This window comes from Vitis vinifera, chromosome 19, assembly GCF_030704535.1.
Source record: "Vitis vinifera cultivar Pinot Noir 40024 chromosome 19, ASM3070453v1".
NCBI classification, from domain to species: domain Eukaryota; kingdom Viridiplantae; phylum Streptophyta; class Magnoliopsida; order Vitales; family Vitaceae; genus Vitis; species Vitis vinifera.
Genome location: NC_081823.1, coordinates 23224945 through 23248368, shown reverse-complemented (window position 1 = coordinate 23248368; position 23424 = coordinate 23224945). Strand labels below are relative to the sequence as shown.

General features: G+C 33.1%; 2 protein-coding genes across 3 annotated transcripts in view; one reads left to right on the top strand and one right to left on the bottom strand.

Annotated features, from left to right (window-relative positions):
- The window catches only part of LOC100266461 (NADH dehydrogenase [ubiquinone] flavoprotein 1, mitochondrial), a 34186-nt gene extending 17678 nt beyond the window's left edge, over nucleotides 1-16508 (bottom strand). The window contains exons 1-3 of one of the 2 annotated variants that reach the window (XM_010646681.3): nucleotides 16380-16484; nucleotides 9728-9780; nucleotides 9087-9142 (exon numbers count right to left, since the gene is read on the bottom strand). In XM_010646681.3, coding sequence (XP_010644983.1) covers nucleotides 9087-9142; nucleotides 9728-9746 — 75 coding nt within the window. In that variant the 5' untranslated portion in view covers nucleotides 9747-9780; nucleotides 16380-16484. Of the gene's footprint in view, nucleotides 1-9086; nucleotides 9143-9727; nucleotides 9781-16379 lie in introns of both variants that reach the window. The other variant, XM_002266625.3, reaches the window with a different exon arrangement.
- On the top strand, nucleotides 12571-15399 carry LOC104877761 (uncharacterized). The gene is made up of 4 exons (XM_010646680.3): nucleotides 12571-13525; nucleotides 13624-14130; nucleotides 14529-14647; nucleotides 14757-15399. Exons 1-4 carry the CDS (start codon nucleotides 12754-12756, stop codon nucleotides 15243-15245), a joined length of 1887 nt encoding a protein of 628 aa, XP_010644982.2. The 5' UTR covers nucleotides 12571-12753; the 3' UTR covers nucleotides 15246-15399.
- Nucleotides 16509-23424: the final 6916 nt, after the last annotated feature.

The following is a 23424-nucleotide window of genomic DNA, read 5'->3' as shown; positions in this document are numbered from 1 at the left end:
TTATTATTCTTTTTTTCGATTCAATTTCATTTATTATTTTATTATTATTATCAACATACAAAATAAATTAACACACACCAACACAATTATTTTAATAATTTATAATTTATTAATAAGTAATTTAATTAAATTTTTAATTAACTAGTTTAATTATTTTATTCTATTTTTTTTTTGTTTTTCATTTCCGAAAATTTTCGATTTCTACAGTCCTAAGAAATTTCCTATTAAAGACTGACGTGACATAAAACCCAACTCGCTTGATTAACCAATAAAATCTTTCGAATTCCACCAACCCAAAATTGATACATGTTCTCCAATTACTTTTTTGACTTTTCAACCATCGCCAAAAAGGAAGAATTTTCAAACTTGAAATTCCAACGTGACTTAAAATACCCGATCATTACATCATGTCAATTTTGGGCTAGCGGAATTCAAAAGATTTTATTGGTCAATCAAGCGAGTTGAATTTTATGTCACGTCAGTCTTTAATAGGAAATTTCTTAGGACCATAGAAATCGAAAAAATTTCGGAAACGAAAAACAAAAAAAGAATAAAATAATTAAACTAGTTAATTAAATTACTTATTAATAAATTATAGATTATTAAAATAATTGTGTTGGTGTGTGTTAATTTATTTTGTATGTTGATAATAATAATAATAAAAGAATAAATGAAATTGAATTGAAAAAAATAAATAAATAAATAAAACAAAAGAATAAAAAATAAATGAATAAACAAATGAGGATTTGGTGTCTTTGGGGGCAACCGACCACTTTAAGTTGTTGGGTATAAAAGAAAAAAAAAAGGAAGAAAGGTAAGAGAAAGTGGAATAGGGAGGAAAACTTACAGAGGAGTGTTCTTGGCGACTGCAGTGGAAAAAAAAAAGATACTGCTCTTCGACTGGCCATTTCGACAGCCAAACATCGTCCATTTCGTGTGAAATTTCAGGGGAATACTCTACTCAACATGAGAAACATTCGTACGGTGTTGGATTTCGTTTTCAACGATTGGATCGTTAAATCTGTGGTAGGGGGTTTTAACCCCAAAACTTTAATTAAATGTTATTTTCTTGAACAAAATTATAGATTTTGTTGTTAGGAATTAAATAAGCAATATTTGTGATACGAGAAATTTTATTTGGTGATTTAGGAAATTTTTCTGGAATTTTTGTGTTAATGAGATAATTTAATTGTGGAAAATAATTGTATTTGGCTATTAAAAATTATTGGGATTATTGAGAATAATTAAAATTATGGTAAAAATTATATTGAATTGATATTAGGATTTTTCAGAATTTATTGGGATATTTTTGTAATTTAATTGCGGAAAATAATTATATTTTTTGTTATTGAAATTATTGAGATTGTTGAGAATAAATGAAATTTTGGTATAAATTGTAATTTTATTGATGTTTGGATTAGTGAGAATTTTCTCTAATATTTGTGGATGATATGTAATTTCATTACATTTCATATGCATGATGGTTGTGTGAAGGAAAATAAAAATTTATTGTAAGGTTGCATGAAATGGAAAAGAAAGAAAAATAAAATAACGATGAAAAGTAAAGGCTTGTGAAAGGCGAATTAAGAAGGGAGCGAGATCCTTAGGGTGAAAGACCCAAAAATTTACCTCAAGAAGACTCTGAATGGGGAGTGTATTTGGGTACGGATGCGTATCTTTTAGTGAAAGCCCAAGAACGACACTGCATTCCATGACTGTGTTACATATCCACATGCATTTTATTAATTGTTAAAAATTGTTGCATTGTTATAATTTTAGAAACTGAAATGTTTGGGTTGATTAAATTATGGTAGAATGTTTATTTTGTGTATACTTGAACCTTAGTAATCCCAAATTAACCCCCTTGGGTGTAAGACACCCTACTGAGCAATGTGAAATGCTCACTCATTCCTTCTTATATTTTTTTAGATGTAGATGTGACTCCTAAGCCTCCACAGATGGGACAGGGAGGGCTCCAAGAAGCCCCAGGAGATTTTGGAGCAGCCTAGTGGATTGTAGTGTAGTTGTTATGTTGGTTTATTTTGAAACTTGTATTACCAAACTTTGAAACTATATATTTGTATTAAGACTTTATTTTAATTAATTTGCTCATATTGTGGATTGTCATTGTAGAATTGAGTTAGAGATCTCATTGTTATTGAATTTTCTTGTTGCTCTTGAGTAGTGATTGGTATATTGATAAATTGAAATGTTAGTTAGAGGGAGCTCTAGTGTGATTTATATTTAGAAAAAAAAAAATTCAAAGCGTTTTGGTTGACTGCTAGCTTGGATTAAGAGGAACCTTTAAAGTCATGGGCCAAATTCTGGGTCGCCCGGAATTTGGGTTGCAATAGCGTGGTATCAGAGACAAGGTTGCAATAATACCTTGGGGTCAATGTTTGTGTGTGTTTGTGTGTTTGTTATATTTATGATTTGTTGTATATAATTAGTTAATGAATTGATTATTAATTTATTTATTTAATTGCTTATTCTTGATGTTTGAAAAATCTTGTTATGGTGCTTGTTGATGATAGTAACCAAGTGTATGGTGTTAATTATGTTTTATGATTGTATGAAAGTGAAAGCTTTTAATAGTTATTGAAGTTGCTAAATTATTATATGTGAGTTTATTTTGCTCACCTTGGAAGTGTGGTTGGATTAGGGGTTGTTGGGATTGAAATGGCAAGAAGGTTAAGAAAAAGAAGGACTGAAAGAGATGAAGAGCTGGAGTTAGTAAGGAAGGAGTTCTAGGAAGTTAAAAGGGAACTACAGGAGACCGCTCAATTAATGAGAGGCCAGGGTTCCAGGAGGTCAGGGGGTACCCAAGGCCAGGAGAATTCTGACCACTCCTAGAGGAGGAGTCACTTGCTAGGCCAGTAATGAGCTAGATGGAGGCAATGAAGAGATTTATGGTGATGTAACCTCCATCTTTTAATGAAGAGCCCAATGTTGAAGCAGCAGAACATTGGTTAAGAAGAATGAAGAGAATTCTAGTGGGATTAGCATACCTAAGAAAATGAGGGTAAGTCTGACGACGTACATGCTAATAAACAAAGCAGATTTTTGGTGGGAATCAATGAAGAGGGTGTATAACACTAATGTGACGACTTGGGAGGAATTTGAAAGGCTCTTTTTGGATAAATATTTTGGAGAGGTGGCTAAGCATGTCAAGATGATGGAATTTGAGCACCTCATCCAAGGAACTATGTCAATACTGGAGTATGAATCCCGTTTTTCGGAGTTGTCTAGATTTGTCATGGAGATGATTAGTGAGGAAGGAGAGAAGGCCAAGAGATTCCAACAGGGGTTGAGGCCTGCTATCAGAAATAGATTGGTCCTACTGGCTATAAGAGACTATTCTGAGTTGGTTAAGAGAGCTTTATTGGTACAGCAAGACATAGAGGACACCAATCAAATCCGGGAACAAAGAGGAGAGAAAAGGGAAACAAAAAGTGGGGCAAAGTTCCCAAAGGAGGTCCCAGCATTAGCAACAGAGGCAACGAGGCCAATAGTATGAGGGACATTCTTCGTTCTATGCTGAAGGTGAGCAGGGTGCTCAGGCGGCGGCAACTGCTAGAGTATGTTATAGTTATGGGGCAGAAGATCATTTATGGAGGGCTTGCCCATTAAGGGGTGCACAGCATGCTCAATTTCAGCCTCAAAGAGGCCCCTAGCAGCAGCCAACATTGCCTTTATAGCTCCCTTGGTTTCACCTACCATACTACCAGATGTCACAATTACTCCCAACAGTGCAGGGAACCCGAACAACCACTATGAGTAGTCAAACTCAATCTTCTCAGGGATCGAGTGCTAGAGGCAAGGGGAGACAAGAGGCAGGTGGCAGGTGACAGGTAGAGTTTTTGCCTTGACCCCAACAGAGCCAGAGGATGACGCCCTTTTGGTGGAAGATATGATTTTGGTCTATAGTATTTGGGTCTGTGTTTTGTTTGATACTGGTGCAACTCATTCTTTTATTTCTGCATTTTGTGCTAATGCATTGGGGTTGAAAATGGAAAGGGTAGAAAATCTATTACTTATCGAATCCCCTATAGGTATGAATTCTAGAGTTGACAAAATATGCAAAGGGTGCATTATTACCTTGGTGAGTAGAGCACTTAAGGTGGATTTGAGGATTTTCGATATGAGTGGATATGATGTTATCTTGGGAATGGATTGGTTGACAGTGTATAGAGCGCTTATTGATTGTCATCGCCGCAAGATAATATTTTGTTTGTCAGATGGATTTAAGGTTTGCTTTGTTGGGGGGAAGTGTGTTAGTTTGCCTTTTTCACAGTCCGATCCGTGCTATCAGTATGTGTTGAGAAAGGAATCAATAAATTTCCTAGCTTGCCTTTGTAGTAAGGAAAAAACTCAGAAGGATATTACAAAAATTCCAGTGGTGAGGAAGTTTAAGGATGTATTTCCAGATGAGCTACCAGGTTTATTACCACATAGAGAGTTTGATTTCTCTATTGAAGTATATCCAGGAACAGATCTTATTTCAGTAGCCCCCTATAGGATGGCCTCTCTTGAGTTGAAGGAGTTGAAAACTCAATTAGAGGAATTGTTGAGTGAGGGTTTTATTCGTCCAAGTACATCGCCATGAGGAGCCCCAATGTTATTTGTGAAAAAGAAAGATGGCACGTTAAGGTTGTGTATTGACTATAGGAAGTTAAATAAAGTTATTGTGAAGAATAAGTATCCTCTTCTAAGGATAGATGACTTGTTTGATCAGTTGAAGGGTGCGAAGTATTTTAGTAAGATTGACTTGAGAACTGGGTATCATCAATTGAGGGTTAGAGAAGAAGATGTCCACAAGACCGCTTTTAGAACGAGATATGGGCATTATGAATTTTTAGTCATGCCTTTTAGGTTAACTAATGCCCCCGCTGCTTTCATGGATTTAATGAACAGAATATTTTGTGCTTACTTAGATCAGTTTGTGATTGTCTTCGTGAATGACATCTTTGATTTACTTAAGGAGCTTGGAGAAGCATAAGCAGCATTTGGTAACCACCCTTAAAACTTTAAAAAGAAACCAATTGTATGGAAAGTTGAACAAAAGTGAGTTTTGGCTTACTGAAGTGAATTTCTTAGACCATGTGGTTTCTGAGGTAGGAATAGCAGTAGACCATTCCAAGGTGGAAGCTATGCAGTAGTGGCAAAGGCCTATTAATATATTTGAGGTTAGGAGTTTCTCGGGTTTAGTTGGATACTATAGGAGGTTTGTGGAAGACTTCTCTAAAATTGCAGCACCAATGACTCAATTGACTAGAAAAAGAGTGAAATTTGAATGGAATGAGTGTTTTTTTTTTTTTTTGATAGGTAAAGATAATTCATTAAAAAGAGACGCCAAAAAAGCGACTCAAGGTATACAGAACTATGCAAGGTATACAAACCTAAACACCCACCACCAAAAAGGCTAAAGAAAAATAAAGAGGCCCAAAAAGTCACCTAGCCCAAAAACAACCTTAAGAGGATCCCAACCAATCAATAAAATTAACTATAGTTATAGGGCGTTCAACTATAAACAATTTAGCCTCAGACCAAAGAGAGAAAAGAAATGAATATTTCAATCTTTGGATTGGCAGCTCATCATCCTTAAATGCCAATCTATTTCTCGTCTTCCACACCGTCCAAAATAAATGAAGAGAAGCAGCTCTCCACACCTCCTTGCGCTTTTTGCCCACAAAGGAACCATGCCAATTAAGAAGAGTCTCTCTAATTGAGGAGGGCAACACCCAAGACACCCCAACCAAGGTAAAGAGTAACTCCCATAAGGAATGTGAGAATGCTTTCTAGGAGTTGAAGCGGAAATTGACCACTGCTCCAGTGTTAACTACTCCTATTAGTGGAGAGCTATTTATGGTTTATTGTGATGCTTCTACAGTGGGGCTAGGGTGCGTACTAATGCAGCAAGGCAAGGTGATAGCTTATGCCTCAAGGCAATTAAAGTCACATGAGTGGAACTATCCAACACATGATTTGGAGCTTGCAACAGTAGTGTTTGCCCTTAAAACTTAGAGACACTATTTGTATGGAGAGAAGTTTGAGGTGTACTCTGATCATAAGAGTTTGAAATACATCTTCACTCAAAAGGATTTGAGCTCTAGGCAGAGGAGATGGATGGAGACATTGGAAGATTATGATTTTGCTCTTCATTACCATTTTGTAAAGGCAAATGTTGTAGCAGATGCCTTGAGTAAGAAGAGCTATGGCCAGTTGTCTAGCTTGTGGTTGAGATAGTTTGAGATGCATGCAGTTATTGAGGATTTTGAGCTACTATGTCTTGGTTGGGAAGGACAAGGCTCATGCTTGTTCAGTATATCGGCTAGACCAATGATTATCCAAAGATAGTGGAGGCCCAAGTTCATGATGAGTTTTTAGAAGAAGTTAAAGCCCAGTTGGCAGAAGATGAAGTAGATAAAAATTGGTCTATGTATGTAGATGGGAGTGTGAGATTTAAAGAAAGATTGTGTGTGCCAAGGGATGTGGTGTTGAGGAATGAACTTCTAGCAGATGCTCATCAGGCAAAGTATACCATCCACCCTGAGAGTACCAAAGTGTATCAAGACTCAAAGAGATAATTCTGGTAGAGTGGGATAAAGAGAGACATTGCTCAGTATGTAGCCAACTGTCAAATTTGTCAACAAGTGAAAACTGAACACTGAAAGTCTGCAAGGTTGTGGCAACCTTTACCTATACCTGAGTGGAAATGGGATCATATCACTAAGAACTTTGTGATAGGGTTGCCAAAAACTGGAAGCAAGAAAAATGGAGTTTGGGTGATTGTGGATCGTCTTACTAAGTTAGCTCATTTTCTAGCCATGAAGACTACTGACTCCATAAACTCTCTCGCTAAGTTGTATACACAGGAGATTATGAGGTTGCATGGGATACCTTTGTCTATAGTGTCTGACAAGGACCCTAAGTTTACTTCTCAATTTTGACAGAGTTTACAAAGGGCTATGGGCACCCAATTGAATTTTAGCACCATTTTTCACCCTCAGACAGACGGTCAGTCAGATGGAGTAATCCAAATTTTAGAAGATATGTTAAGGGCTTATGTTTTGGACTTTGGAGGGAATTGGGCAAACTACTTACCTTTGGCAAAGTTTGCTTGTAAGAACAATTACCAATCTAGTATTGGCATGACACCTTATGAAGCACTCTATGGGAGATCTTGTATATCGCCCTTGTGTTGGACAGAGTTGGATGAGAGTTGTTTGTTGGGACCTGAGATTATCTAAGAGACTACAGAAAAGATACAACTCATCAAGGAAAAGCTTAAAACTGCTCAAGATAGACAGAAAAGTTATGCAAACCAAAGGAGAAGGGCTTTGGAGTTTGAAGAAGGGGATTGGGTTTTTATTAAGGTGCCCCCTCAAAGAGGCATATTTCGATTTGGGAAAAAGGAGAAGTTAACCCCTAGATTTGTGGTACCTTTTCAAACCGATAAGAGAGTGGGCCCAATGGCATACAAGTTAATATTGCCTCAACAGTTGTCATGATGTCTTCCATGTATCAATGCTAAAGAAGTGTACTCCATATGTAACTTGGGTAGTTGATTTGCAAGATGTTCAGATTAATGAAGATTCGTCTTATTTGGAGGAACATTTGCAAATTCTAGAAGTTGGAGAGCATAGGTTTAGAAACAAGATGATTCCCGCAGTAACACCATGGGATGGAAGAAGCCACTTGAGAACCTGAGGAAGAAATGAGGCGACACTATCCTCAACTCTTCTTTAATTTTTGAGGTAAGCTTGTTCAAATTTCAGGACGAAATTTCTTTTAGGAGAGTAGGATGTAATGACAAGGCATTTTAAGCCACGTTGAAATTTCAAGTTTGAAAATTCTTTCTTTTTGGCGGTAGTTGAAAAGTCAAAAAGTAATTGAAGAACACGTGTCAATTTTGGGTTGACGGAATTCAAAAGATTTTATTGGTCAATCAAGCGAGTTGAATTTTATGTCACGTCAGTCTTTAATAGAAAATTTCTTAGGACCATAATTGGAGAAACCATTCGTGCTGAACTTCCAAATTATCTTTTATTTCTCTCATTCCATTATCTATATAAGTCCAAAAAAACACACAAAGAAACAACCTACCAACCCTTCTTTCATTTTTCCCCATAAAAGACCTACCTAGAAAAGCTTCAACAACTAATAAAGGCAACACCCACCCAATGCCACACAAACAGAAAACCAACCACCATAAAACCCTTGCTTAGCACAATTTACCTCTGCAAGGATAGCACCTATTCACCAATATCCATCATTTCCTTTGTAACTATCTAAAGTCAAAATCCTCCCCTAAGTTGTCCCAAGGAAAAAACCCACTTTCATTAGATCACAAGAATTCCAAATTTCAGCTCTTCAATTCCAAAGAAACCACACTATCCTCCCCACCCGTATTAATTGTTCTATCTTGCCACATTAATAGAAATGCCTCAACACTTTCCACCTCCAATTATGGAGTTGTCTAACGAAGTAAGGATTCCAGTAACCTCCTTTCACCTAACTAATCCCATATCCGCCGCCCAAACATTCTCTTAACAAGTTATAGCATACAACAAGGGGAAGGAAACACTCAAAGGGGACTCAGCATACCCACCCATCCTTCTAGAACTTTACCCTCTTTCCCTTTCCCATAACAAAACAGGGTTGACATACATATATGACCAAAACTTTTGGGATTCAATTTAAACCCCCCTTAATTTCATCAAACCAAACTAATTTACTTTGGGAGGAAAAAAAATGACTAGCTGTTATAACCACATATACTTTTGGAGGAAAATTATATAACAGTACCAGGGATAGTAGTTCAATAGATAATCCCATGATCTTTCTTTTAATTATCATCCAAGATAAATAACATTTATTTAGAGACAAGATTATCTAAAGTTCGTATTCAATCATGTAACATACTGAAAATAACATGATACCCAAAAAGTTTAAATTAATTGGAGCTGATCTTCCTGAAATTGATAGCACCCTCCTACTTTATCGTGCTTTCCCCCTTAAAATGACTGAGACAATTTAGACAACTCCGAACTGAACCTATATAAAAACATATGCAAATTACTTACCATTTGGGATGTGATCTTTAAACTTAACAAGTATCTGTAGGCAGACGTCACTCCACCTGCACATCATTTTGATAAAACACCAGGGTTAAATTGACAACCTTTTTTTGGGCTAAACCAATTTAAAACAAAAGGATAATGTAAACGTGCTTCTTCCAATAAACTCTGACCCCATTTCATATGCACATGCACACAAATATTTGGACATAAATATACCTATAAACATGTTCGATTATGTACATGAACACATCTATTCCAGAATGGAATACAGCTTTCTTTGTTAATAAATTTTACATCCAATGGCAACAAGAATAAGAAATTTCAAACTGTTTCAAGCAGTACTAAACTCTCAGCAGAAAGCTATTTATAAATATTGTTGCATGCATCTGCACATGTGATTTTCAACTGTATCAATATGGGTTTCCTTTTTGTATTTTTTTTCTTTTTTCCTTTTTCAGTGTTGAGGAAGAGGGAGTGGAGTGGGGAAGAGATAAAAAATCCATATTTATTATCCACATGTTAGCTCAGAAGACTAATAGCTTTATGGCTAAAAGATCACCAATGATTAAGACAGCATCAATCTAAAACTACCACAAAAACAACCAGCAAAATCTTCATGAAAAGACATGCTTCTTATTCCTTACCTTTGCAAACTAACAGCATGTAATACACAAAAAATTTGCAGTAAACATGCTTACTGAAAAAAAAAAAAAAAAAAGTAGTAAATTTTTATTTTTTTTATTGAGAAACAACAAAAATATAGTAGATATTTCAGTACTGAAAGGAAAGATATCTAACACTTCAAGCTAATGCATGTCTTTATACATGAAGATTAAAAGCAACCAGGTAAGAAACATAAATAAGACACTCATCAACAACACAAATAATAAGATTTGTAAGAAATATAAATAAGACACTCATCACCAACACAAATAATAAGATTTTTGTACTGAAAGAAAAAAACAAATCAAATTAATGAATATTTTTATGCAGATAAATTGAAGACAGCCAATCAAAACCATAAATAATGCACTCATCAAAAACAGAAATAATAGAACTTTTGCTAGACTGAAAGAGATATGACTGTAGCATACACAAGTTATGCTAAACCCACATTACAATATTTTCTTTTTCCTAGAAGACAAATCCAAATCCATAGCAATATCAAATTAATAAGTATTTCTTTTTAAAGTGCTGCACTATAACAACAAAAAACAAATCCATAACCATAACAGATAAGCATTTTACCAAAAATATCATAGTAGAATTAACTTTAAACACAAAAACATAATGGCATGGGCAAAATATTTCACTTAAATCCCATGACTAGACTAGTACAAAACACCAATCCATATTAGCGTCCCATAAATTTTCAATTTCCGTAGTTGAAACATAACACTTCAAAAAATCAATTACTAATTGACTAAGGATTTCCATTTTTTTAGCATAAAGAAAATTCAACAATTTTGGTTAAACCAAGTGACCAAAACTACAAACTACTTTTTGATTGGTAATAAAAGGGCTTGCATTAGAAACACCTAAAAGCGGTGAAACAAGTACACACAAAGTATACAAAAAACACCCAAAAAAAGCTAAAACTACAGATCACATATACCAAAAGTTTTAGTAATTTGGAAGGTACAAACATTCAGCAATTTCAGAAAAATATTACCACAAAAAAAAGCTAAAAATAAGCAATCAGTACACATGGCTGGAGAATTTAGTAAAACTAAATTTTAAGTTTTATGGGGAAAAAAAACCTCTGGTAAAAAATTTCCATCAAGAAATGAATTGTTCGCTTTAACAGCAAAACAATGCCAAGACAGTTTTTCATCTCACTAAAGCCGAAATCACAAAATGATACGCATAGCCAGAAATCTAATAAAAACTAAGTTTTGATTTTTATGAAAAAAAAATCACTTGAATAAAAAAATTTAGAGCAAAAATGGACTTTCATTCAATGGAAAAAAGAAAAAAAGCTAGAGCAAGAAATGCATGTTCTTGGCTCTAGTGCAAAAACAAACAAGATTGTGTTATCATTTTTGTTTTATACAAGTATTTAAGTCAAAAGGATTTCCCCAATAAGAAATGAGATTTAACCATTAGAAGCTCCAGTAATCTATACATTCATATTCATGTAATTTCACCTGATACTTTGTGACATTTTCAAAGTGCCAATTACTCCTCTTTTCCAAGTAAACCAAATATATTCCAAACATAAGAAAGGCATAAATCACCACAAGATGAACTAGATCTGAATGCAAAAGAGCATGAATTGCAAAAAAAGACTCTGAAGAAAACGCCAAAGAGGATAATCCTGATCACAACTTTCCTCCTATTTCTTAATCTCTCCTGTGTCTCTTGCCAAAAATTGCCATATATGATGGCATAATTTCAATTTTCTTTTTATCAATTTCAAATTCTAAGAACTGTTTAAAAAAATAAGGTATCATTTAAATTTCTAAAGAACTGTATTTTTTAACAACCTATCATTGAATTTTAAAAATTAATATATTTTCCAAAAAACCAAATTAATCTCCTAAGTGTACCAATCTCACACCCTATTATTGAAATTAATACATAAAACTCAAATACAAAACCAGCAACACAAAAAAAAAAAAAAAATTCAACATTAGTCACATAGTTCTGAAAGGCGCGCCTAGGCTCGGGGCGGCGCCTCGCCTGAAGGGAGGCGACGCCCCTTCACGAAGGCGCCGCTTAGGCACGCAAGGCGCTCGCCTCCAGCAAGGCGCAAGGCGGTCGCCCGAGTCGCCTCCGACGGCCCGACCAGGTACGCGCTCCTCCTTCTCCTTCTCCTTCTCCTTCTCCTTCTCCTTCTTCTTCTTCCTCCTCCAGTCGAGTTGCAGAGAGACGCGGCTAGCCCTAATTTTTTTTTTTTATTTTCTGGGCCCAAAACGACGCCGTTTTGGAGTCTGTTCACTTAAGTGAACAGGGACCAAAACGACGTCGTTTTGGACCCTGTTCTTTTAAAAAAAAAAAACTCCTTCCATCCAGCCCCCTTTTCTGGTCTTTCTCAACCCGAGACCACTGCCATTATTTGCCCTAGCCTCTTCCGTGCTGGAGAAGTGAAGAAGAAGAAGAAAAAGAAGAAGAAAAATAGGGGGAAAATAGGAGAAAAATAAAGGGGAAATAGTCACGTACCTTCCGGACCTCAGTATTGTTCTTTTTTCTTCACTTTTCTGCATTTTTTTCCATTCTTATCTCATAACTCTCATTGGTAATTTTTTTTTTTTAAATATAAATATTATATTTTGAGTTTTTGACATGAAAATTTTACAAAATAAAAATAAATAAATAAAAAGCACTCATGCATATTTGTTGTTAATGTGATATTTGATAATGTGATATGCTTTTTTTTTTCAATTTTTTTTCTTAATTTAATTATAATTATTTTATTGTGGAGTATAGATAATTTGTTTGCAAGATGGATAATGAGAGTGAAACTCAAGTGGACTCTAGTGCAAGTGAAAGAAGAGATCCGGGGTGGAAATATGGTCGTTTGGTTAATGAAAAAGATTTGAACACCATCATATGCATTTTTTGTGATAAAGTAACCAAAGGAGGCATATATAGACACAAACAACATCTTGTTGGTGGATATAGAAATGCTAAAAAGTGTAAAAAATGTCCGGAACATGTTAGAGAAGAAATGGAAGAGTATATGAGTTCCAAGAAAAATCAAAAAGAGCAAATGAATATGGGGAGCGAATATGTTAATGAAGATTTGTTTGGTTTGGAAGATGAAGATATTGGTGAGGAGATTAATAGTAGAACGAATGTCACCAACATTTCTAGTGGAGGTAGTAACCGAGGAGGAAGTGGTGGTAGGACGTTTTCTTCAAAAAATCCAAGACAAAAAGGTCCTATGGATCATTTTTTCACTCCTAATGCAGAGATGGTTGTTCAAAATCGAAGGAGTGGAAAGATGAATCAAACTACCATCAATGATGCCTACAAAAAGGAAGCAAGAGAAAGAGCTTGCATGCTTATCACAAGATGGATGTATGAGGCTGCTATTCCATTTAATGCAGTCACATATCCGAGTTTCCAACCAATGATTGAGGCTATTGGCCAGTATGGTGTGGGTATGAAGGGACCAACTTTTCATGAGGTAAGAGTTACTAACCTTAAGAAAGAATTGGCTCTCACAAAAGATTTGATGAAAGATCATATGGTGGAATGGGGGAAAAATGGATGTTCAATTATGTCGGATGGATGGACCGATAGGAAAGAGAGAACTTTGGTGAACTTTTTGGTTAATTGTTTAAAGGGAACCATGTTCATGCAATCCATTGATGCTTCTTCAATGATTAAGACGGGAGAAAAGATGTTTGAGTTACTTGACAAATGGGTAGAGCAAGTTGGTGAGGAGAATGTTATTCAAGTTATAACAGATAATCACTCAAGTTATGTGATGGCAGGTAATAAATACTATTTCTTGAATTTTTATTTACTTTTAAAATTTGAATTATTTATCTTGAGAAACTTATGTAAATTTATTATCTACAATGTCATATAGGGAGGTTGTTAGAATTAAAGCGCCCACATTTGTATTGGACACCATGTGCTGCACATTGCCTTGACTTGATGTTGGAAGATATTGGAAAGCTACCAAACATCAAGAGGACATTGGAGAGGGCTATATCACTAAATGGGTATATTTATAATCGCTCAGGGCTACTCAACATGATGAGGCGGTTTACTGGACAAAGGGAATTGCTTAGGCCTGCTAAGACTCGGTTTGCAACTGCTTTCATCACATTATCGCGATTGCATGAACAAAAAAACAATTTGAGGAAGATGTTTACAAGCTCGGATTGGTCAGATAGTAAATGGGCAAAAGAGCAGAAGGGGAAAACTATAGCCAACATAGTTCTAATGCCTTCATTTTGGAACACTATTGTGTTTTGCTTAAAGGTTTCGGGTCCCCTAGTTCGTGTGCTTCGTTTGGTTGATGGTGAAAAAAAAGCTCCTATGGGATACATCTATGAGGCCATGAATAGAGCAAAGGATACAATTGTGAGAAGTTTTAATGGAAATGAAGAGAAGTACAAAGAAATCTTCAACATCATTGATAAGAGGTAGGAGATTCAGCTTCATCGGCCTTTGCATGCAGTAGGGTACTTTTTGAACCCGGAATTCTTCTATGATAAGCCAGAAATAGGGCATGATGCTGAGATTATGAGTGATTTGTATAAATGCATCTTAAGGCTAACAAGAGACCCTGCTAAGTAAGAAAAAGTTGTGGTCGAAGTGAGTTTGTTCACAAATGCCCAAGGACTATTCGGGAATGAGTTAGCTATTAGGACAAGAAAGACTAGAGTACCAGGTTAGTTATTTAGTTTTGTTTATTTAAATGATTAGATTGTATTTTTGTTAAAATAGGTGAATTGTTTCACTAAATTGTTAATATCTATACTACAGCTGAATGGTGGGCTGCATATGGAGCTTCAGCTCCAAATTTGCAAAAGTTTGCAATGAAAGTCCTCAACTTAACATGCAATGCATCAGGTTGTGAACGGAATTGGAGCATCTTTGAAAATGTAAGTGACCAAATCCAAAATAATTACAAGTAATAGTCTAATAGAGTCTTGAATGTAACTTAAAAGTTAAAACTTTAAAATATATTTATGAGCTTATGAATTTTTGCAGATTCATAGCAAGAGGAGAAATAGGTTAGATCATCAACGCTTGAATGATTTGGTGTACATTAAGTATAATCGAGCCTTGAAGAGAAGATACAATGAACGTAACACCATTGACCCAATTTCCTTGAAAGATATAGATGATAGCAATGAATGGTTGATAGGGAGAATGGAAGATGAGGATTCTCATGGAGGTGCACAAGATAATTTTGTATTTGATGATGACAATTTGACATGGGGTGATGTTGCTAGAGCTGCTGGAGCTGAGGAGGCTAGGTTTGATACTAGAGCTAGAGCTAGAGCAAGCTCAAGCATAATACCACCAACAAGGGGGATAGCTTCAAGTTCTAGAACTTTGCCTTCTCATTCACTAATAGATGAAGATGAAGATGGAGGCATGGTTGATTCAGCAGATGAAGAAGATGGAGAAGGCTACAAATGTGGTGATGGAAATGATGATGATGATGATGATTTTGTTGATTTAGAGGAGGAGTGATGATTGCTTGTTGTGGACAAATTTGTGATTTAAGTGTTTTTTAATGATGTTTTTGAATTGTGGACAAATTTCATGTTTTGGACCTTTAGGTTTGGAAACTTTGGATTTGGATATGTATTAGGCAATTAGCAATATGGATTTGGATTTGTTTTTATGTTTGGAGTTCTTTATTTTTATGTTTTTTGTTTATTAAATTGAAGTTTTTGATGATATTTGATGATTTATGTGTTTAGGACAAATAAATGATTGTTAAATTTGATTATATTATATAAAAATATATATGTAAATTAGGGTGCGCCTCACTTCACTAAAGCCCGCGCCTTAGATGCGCCTTGCGCCTTAGGCTCCAGGACTACTTTGCGCCTTGGTGCGTCTTGAGCCTTTTAAAACTATGATTAGTCATTAGCAAAAAAATCTAAAATAAAAAATAAATAAACTAAAAAAATGAAATAAAGTCAATGCAAAATCTGAATCGCAGAATTGGGAGGAATGGCAGAAAAGTAGCAAGCCCATATCCAAATCAGAAAATAGCAAAAGAAGAAAAGAAAATGAAAAAATGACATCAGATTTCAAACAGGATATATAACCGCAAATCCTAATACAAAAACGAATAATATTTGAATTACTCTTCTCATTTTTCTCAGCATCGAAATTAAATCTAATTTTATACAAGAAAACATTCCCAAACAACAAAGACGATCAATCTAACAAAATTTTCAACAGTTCCACCGCTGTGTTCAAAGAGAAACCCTAGATTTCAAAACTTCCGGTTATGCCATTCCCAAGTTATAAAGCATTCAGGGTGAAATCCAAACCCTCTGTTTGGTCACAAATGAAGAAAAACAAAAAAAAACCATATTTTGATTCCTGTGCTATCCCTCTCCCTTCGCTGCCAAAATTCCAAAACAAACAAAAAAAGGTAAAAAAATTTAAAAAATTAAATCAGATCAACTAAGCCAAAGAGTCATCGAGTTGTAGATAAAGTGTCATTTACTGTATTCTCAAGCCCTAGATGGTGAAAAATTACGATTCCAATTTTTCCTTCATTTGCTCATTATTTTCTCAGTATCCAAACGATTGCATCTAACCAAGAAGTCGATTAGTAGAATTAGAAATAAGAGATTAGAACAGAACCTTGAACTCGGAGATCAAACGAATCGCTGCGTTTGGAGAAGAAATGATTTAATGCTTTCGTGAAGAGTGGACCGGAGCTTCTCGCTGCAACCACAAACCCTGAACTGTACGCGTGGGTTCATCATCAGCCAGGTGATAATGGGCTGAGCCTGGACCGGCCCAATTTTTTTTACTATTGGGCTCTGAGCGGGCTGATTTCTAATGTTGCAGCTCGGAAAGCCAACGAAAGTTTTAACTCTTTCGCTTCCAATATTTTCTATCCGTGTTATTGGTAGTGTTTTTAAAAAATACTTTTAGTATAAAAAATATTTTTCAATAAAAACTAATTATTGAACAAAATTTAAAAAATATTTTTAAAAAGTTGAAAAATTACTTATTACATTTATAGAAGAAACATTTTACTAATCTATTCATTCTACAATTTGTTGGGAAAAGACAAATAATGATTATAGAATCCGATCGTCCCTTAAAATCACTCACTAATGGGATGTGAATAATAATAAACAATTTTTCTATTTTCTATTGGGGACCATAATACTATTTATACCCCTTATTATTTTATTTTATTTTATTTATTAGTCCATCATTAATAAATAAAATAAAATTAGTCTTTATACATTACAAAGCTCATACAATCCATATATATATAGATGCTTTAAAGGCTCATCGTTAACTTAATTGATTACATTTAATTAAGCAAGCCCATAAATAAAATAGCTTAATGTACATTGTGTTGTAGGCCCATAATTACCAAAATATCCAACGCAATCATCTTTTCATTTTGTTTTAAAACTATAAGCATTTGATTGATAATGATTTTAGAAAGTGTTTTTAACTTAAAAAGTGTTTCTGAAAAAAAAAAAAAAAATTAGGTGTATGGCAAAAAGTTAGGAAACAAAATCTAAAAAATCACTTGTACTATTGAAAATTCACTTTTTGTCTCAATTCATCCTATTTCATCATATTCACGATGTGATATGGTTTTGAATGATGAATCGGATATGGATAGTTCTAATAAGATTTCATTCTTAAACAAAAATCCATTTTATGATTTAATTCATCCATTCCATGAGGGCAATAGGGCACACGTTACACTACAATTTTCAATTATAAGAGAAATTTCAAGAAATGGTAGATTGATTCACTCTATCAATAACTAATGTTGGTCTGGTGTATCATAAGAGATTTGTCTTTTCTATTGATTCCTATGAATTGAATCAAAAACAATTATTGAATGAGGTATTTAACTTCAAAGATAAATTGAATAAGAAATCTCTATCAATTCTACCTTTCTATGTTTCCTGAAAAAACACTTTTAGAAGTGATTCTTCTAAAAACGCTTTCACTAAAAATATGTTTAATACTACACACTAGAAGTATATTAGTTATTTCTTTATCTAAAGCACTTCTTTGTCTTCTTATAAATTACAATTACCATCGTTTTTCTTTATCTTGAAATCCTAAACCTAACTACAAATTGATTGCAATTTTAGTAGTTTCAATTTCATAAAATCAAATCTAAATTCCATTTTAGTAAGATTTATATTCTCATTTTGTTTTTCTTTTCTCAAAACTTTACGCCTCTAATCCAATTTTATTTTTTTTACATGTTTTCTTTTTTCAATCAATTGAGAGAGATAATGCATTTTGTGTTCGATTATTCGAAGATATTTTCAACTAATCAACATGCGATAAAATTTGTTATTTTTCTAGTTTGTACACATTATTTTTTATAATGACACTTTTTCACATTTTTTAAAAAGTTGATATGACCAAATTATTATATTAAAAAAATCATTTTACAATATATTCTTTTGTTTTCTATGATTTATTGTGAGAAAAATCACTTGTTATATTTTGTTGGACTATGGAATAATTAGATTGTTTATGCTTTCTATTAGGTTGATTAAATTGGAGATCAACATCAAAGATAGAAAAAACAAGAAGTTAAATTAGTGAAGTACAAAAAAAAAAAAAAAAACCTAATTAAAACAATAAATGTAAGATCTTTAAAAGTAGATAAACAAGTATTTTTTGATGTCATATAGAAAAAATAGATTATGAGGAAACACAAAGAAATTATTTACAAAACTTAAAAAATTTAATAGATTCAAATAAAACTCAAGAAATTAGACCTGCACAATACTCCATAGATTAAATTTTTAATAGATTCAAAAATATTTAGAAAGCTAGAACTATTGAAGATTTGAAATAAGAAATACAAAAAATAAAAAAGCAAATAGATAAATTAAAACAAGAAAAATGAACAAATTAGAAATATAATACAATACAAACAAGAAAATTTTGTTGAAACATCTGATAATCAAGATCCAGGAATAATAATACTTGATAAACAAACTCTTATAGAATCATTTATAAATACAATATCAAAAATAGATTTTCAAAGATGACATACAAATGTAAAAGTCATAATTGAAGATTTTGAAGTAGAAATGGCAGCATTAATAGACTGAAGGATTGATGTGAATTGTATTCAAGAATGATTAATCCCTACTTAATATTATGAAAAAACAGGATAAGAACTTTTCACTGCAAATAAAGGAAAATTAAACATAGAATACAAACTTCAAAATATTCATATATGTCTAAATAATTATTGTTTTAGAACTCAATTTGTGTTAGTACAAAACATAATTGAACCTTTAATCTTAGGAACTCCTTTTATTACATTACTTTACCCATTTCAAGTAACTGATGAAGGTGTCAAAACTACAATATTAGGAAACATCATATTTCCCCCCTTTATATATCAATTAACTAAAAAGGAAATACATCAAGTATAAAGTGATTCAATAAATAAAAGGATAAATTTAATTCAAAGAAAACAAGCTCATATCAATTTTCTATCAAAAGAAATTCAATATAAGAAAGTAGAAGAACAACTTCTAGAAGATAAAGTTCAAAAGAGAATAAAAGAAATTCAAGATCTTTTTAAAGAAGAAATTTGTTTTAATCTTCTAAATGTTTTTTGGTCCAGAAAGAAACATGAAATAAGTTTACTTTATATTCAAAATTTTGATGAGTCTAAAATTCCCACTAAAGTTAAACCTATTCAAATGAATGAAAAACTTATAGAATACTGTAAACAAGAAATTGATTTATTAGTAAAGGAAAAATTAATCAAACCCTAAAAATCTTCTTGGAGTTGTACCGTTTTTTTTGTTCAAAATGCTGCTGAACTAGAAAGAGGTGCACTCAGATTAGTCATTAATTATAAACATTTAAATAAAGTATTATAATGGATAAGATACTATATTCCTAATAAGCAAGATTTACTCAAAAGACTTCATAGTGTTATAATTTATTCAAAATTTGATATGAAATCAAGATTTTGACAAGTTCAAATTAAAAAAGAAGATAAATACAAAACTGCTTTTACAGTCCCTTTTTGTCATTATGAATGAAATGTCATGTCTTTCGATCTAAAAAATGTCTCTTTTGAATTTCAAAATATTATGAATGACATTTTTAACTTTCATTTTCAATTCATTATTATGTATATTAATGATGTTCTAGTATTTTCTGATTCATTAGAAAAACATTTTGTTCATTTAAAAAAGTTTTTCAAAGTAATTAAAACAATTGGAATGGCATGTTCCTCTCCAAAAATGAAATTGTTTCAAACAAAGATAAGATTTTTAAGACATGAAATTTATCAAGGTAAAACAAGACCGATTCAAAGGTCAATAGAATTTACTAACAAGTTTCCTTACGAAATAAAAGACAAAAAACAATTGCAAAGATTTCTAGGCCATTTAAATTATGTTTCTGATTATTTCAAAGATTTGAGAATCATTTGTGAACCTTTATATAAAAGAATTAGGAAAAAATGCATCTGCATGGACTGAGAATCATGCTAATTTAGTAAAAAAAAAAAAAAAACAAAGAATCAAACATTTACGATGCATTAACATTCCTCATCCCAATGCATTACTCATTGTAGAATCAAATGCATCTAATTTAGGCTATTGAGGCATATTAAAGCAAGAATATAACAATCAAGTGCATATAGTTATATATCATTCTGGGATCTGGTTGGACGCTCAAATAAACTATTTGACTGTCAAAAAAGAAGTTTTATCAATAGTTTTATTTATTTCAAAATTTCAAAGTGATTTGATAAACAAAAAATTTCTTTTAAAAATTGATTGCAAAGTTGCAAAAGACATTTTACAAAAAGATGTTAAAAATCTAGTTTCAAAACAAATTTTTGCAAGATGGCAAGCTTTATTTTCAAATTTTGATTTTGAAATTGAATTTATCAAATGAGAGTCGAATTCCATTCTTGACTTCCTTACTCGAGAGTTTTTATAGGATAATGATCCTCCTTGATCCTAATGGGCACTCTCGTTAGGCCCTAACTTCCTTCATCATCTAAGAAAACCAAAGCTTCATATGAGATGTGTTAGCAGATTGGAGGGTTGGCCGCGTCCATCAACTCCTCTTGTATTCGTCGTGGGCGCTTGGGTGAATGCACTATAAGGCTAGGGTATGCACATTTCCTAATAGCAATTGCTTTTAGGAGAGTTGGTAGCGCTTGAGGTCCTACAAGTGGTATTAGAGCCGAGGTCACGGGTTTGAACCCTAGGGGTGTCGCTGGGGGGAGATTGTTGGCAGGTCGGAAGGTTGACCGCGTTCATCAACTCCCCTTGTGTTCGTCGTGGGCGCTTGGGTGAATGCACTATAAGGCTAGGGTATGCGCATTTCCTAATAGCAATTACTTTTAGGAGAGTTGGTAGCGCCTGAGGTCCTATAAGATGATTTCAAATTTTCCAAATATTCGTCCTAATTTTCCAATACAAACATCAAATTCCTTTCAAGTCCTGAGTCTAGATTTTCCTCCTCTTCAACATTCAAAAAGCTTCATTCAAGCTTCTAAATCAACCTCTAAGCCCTAGCACTATTTCAACACTACTTTCTCATTTTTTTTTTCAACTAGTCAATATGTCAAAAAACCTAAAACATTAGCAATTGCTTTCATTGAACCTAAGTTCAATTTTGAAGAAGTTCCTAAAATCCTTCCTTACATCTTTCCTCAAGGAGTCAATTTTAATTCAAATTATCATTTGAAAACTCGTCAATTTTATGAGTTTAATTTAGTTGATATTGATTTAGTCGAAATTACTCATAATACTGATAAAAACAATCCTTAGAGGATTGCATTCTCCAAATGTCAAATTCTTAGAGTCATGATCCTGACTGATTAGAATCAAAAGCCCTTTACTTGCAAGGCTTTTAGTCAACCTTTCCATCCCATGAGTTACAACTACATAGACTACATGAATGTCTAGTATAACATGTTCTATCTACAAAGTTATTAGTATTCATGATTTATTCAATTTTCAAGAGGTTGTAATGCCCAATTTCCAGCTTGGTTTCAAAAATGGTGGACTTTCTTTAGTCTACTTTACTCCATATTTCCCCTTAGAATTCAAGAAAAAAATCAACTTCTGTAAGAGCAAAAGTTCATCTCAGTCTATCACTCAACCGAGACTCCTGACGTTTTGTTCTAGATTAAGAATTCCATGTATTCTTACATGGAATATTATCAAGAAGAAAGAACAACATTCTTTTTTTCCATTATCTCTCTCCAAAGAATTTAGTGTCAAATGGTGAGACAAATTCAATCAAGAGTTCGCATGTCAACAAAAGATTTTGCAAATAATTTCAAAACTAGAATCTTCAAATTCAAAATATTCAGCAAGCTATTCTCAAGGGTCAACTCAATTAAAATTCCTAACTCTGAAAAGCAAATATCAAGCTTCATTAGCAACTGTTACAGATTTAGAACAATATCGTCAAGGACTTATGCAAACTCTCCAACAATTTGGTGATAATCAAGATAATGAAGAAATTGAAGACACAACTTTATTAGATGATTCATATGTAGACCTCGAGTTCATCCTATACAGTGGACCTATAGGTTAATCTAAATAAAAGATTTCAAGAATCTTTTACACAACTGTATATTTGTTTTCTTGTAATTATCAAGCAAAATAATAATAATAATAATCATATAAGGTATTATTCAAATCACTATTTGAATAATAAAAACACTATCCAAATACTGACTAATAGTAAAAATCAACTTAGGAAAAGAAAATTTCATTTTCTACCTAAAGACATTGTCTCCTTTTATCAGAAGACTTCATGCACATTAAGAGAAATTGGTTTAATCACAGTTCTAGTTGTTCCAGCACTTTATGATGGATTTCAAAATTTTCAAGCACACAGATTTCAACCAATTTCAAGTTTGACATTTTTCCTATAAATAGAGGCTCAAAGTTCATCACAAGACAGAGGCACAAGAGCGAGCGACCAAGAGTTAGAAAGTGTTCTCCAAAATTCTCTTCTTAACTTTTGTATTCTTTCCTTTCAAAAATCTATTCCTTTGTATTAATCTGCTATCAACAAGCCAGTCTGTAATCAAAACTCTTTTGTAATTAAGGTATAATTTTCAATACAAAAGTTTTATTTTGAGATCAATTTCTTTGTTCTTATGTTCAATTTTTTGCTATAAATTAGACAGAATTAGACATTAAATATTTATGTTTTTTTGCTTAAGTTTATAGACAAAATTAATCTTTTGTGTGCATGAACTGTTTTATATCTTGGGTGTGAATAGTGGTATTACAAATTGAAAACAGTCTTTAAGGACTAATTTAGTTCTGACTTAGTTCGAATTGAATTTCTTGTGAACGGTTTGGTGAGCCTAGATAGTGGTGTTTAAGGGCAGAAAAAGCATAAGTCTCATGTTAATATGCTTGTGGTGGTACTTGTTCAGAAAATTATATTTAATGTCTAATTCTGTCTAATTTATAGCAAAAAATTGAACATAAGAACAAAGAAATTGATCTTTAAATAAAATTTTTGTATTGAAAATTATACATTAATTACAAGAGAGTTTTGATTATAGATTGGTTTGTTGACAGCAGATGAATACAAAGGAAGAGATTTTTGAAATGAGATATTACAAAAACTAAGAAGAGAATTTTGGAGAACACTTTCTAACTCTTGGTCGCTC

Bases quoted from the DNA above. Each gene is read 5' to 3' on its own strand.
- LOC104877761 (XM_010646680.3), top strand. From the start codon at position 12,754: ATGGAAGAGTATATGAGTTCCAAGAAAAATCAAAAAGAGCAAATGAAT. The intron at 14,131-14,528 runs GTTTTAATGGAA...TCTATACTACAG, and splicing joins AAAGGATACAATTGTGAGAA to CTGAATGGTGGGCTGCATAT. The intron at 14,648-14,756 runs GTAAGTGACCAA...GAATTTTTGCAG, and splicing joins ATTGGAGCATCTTTGAAAAT to ATTCATAGCAAGAGGAGAAA.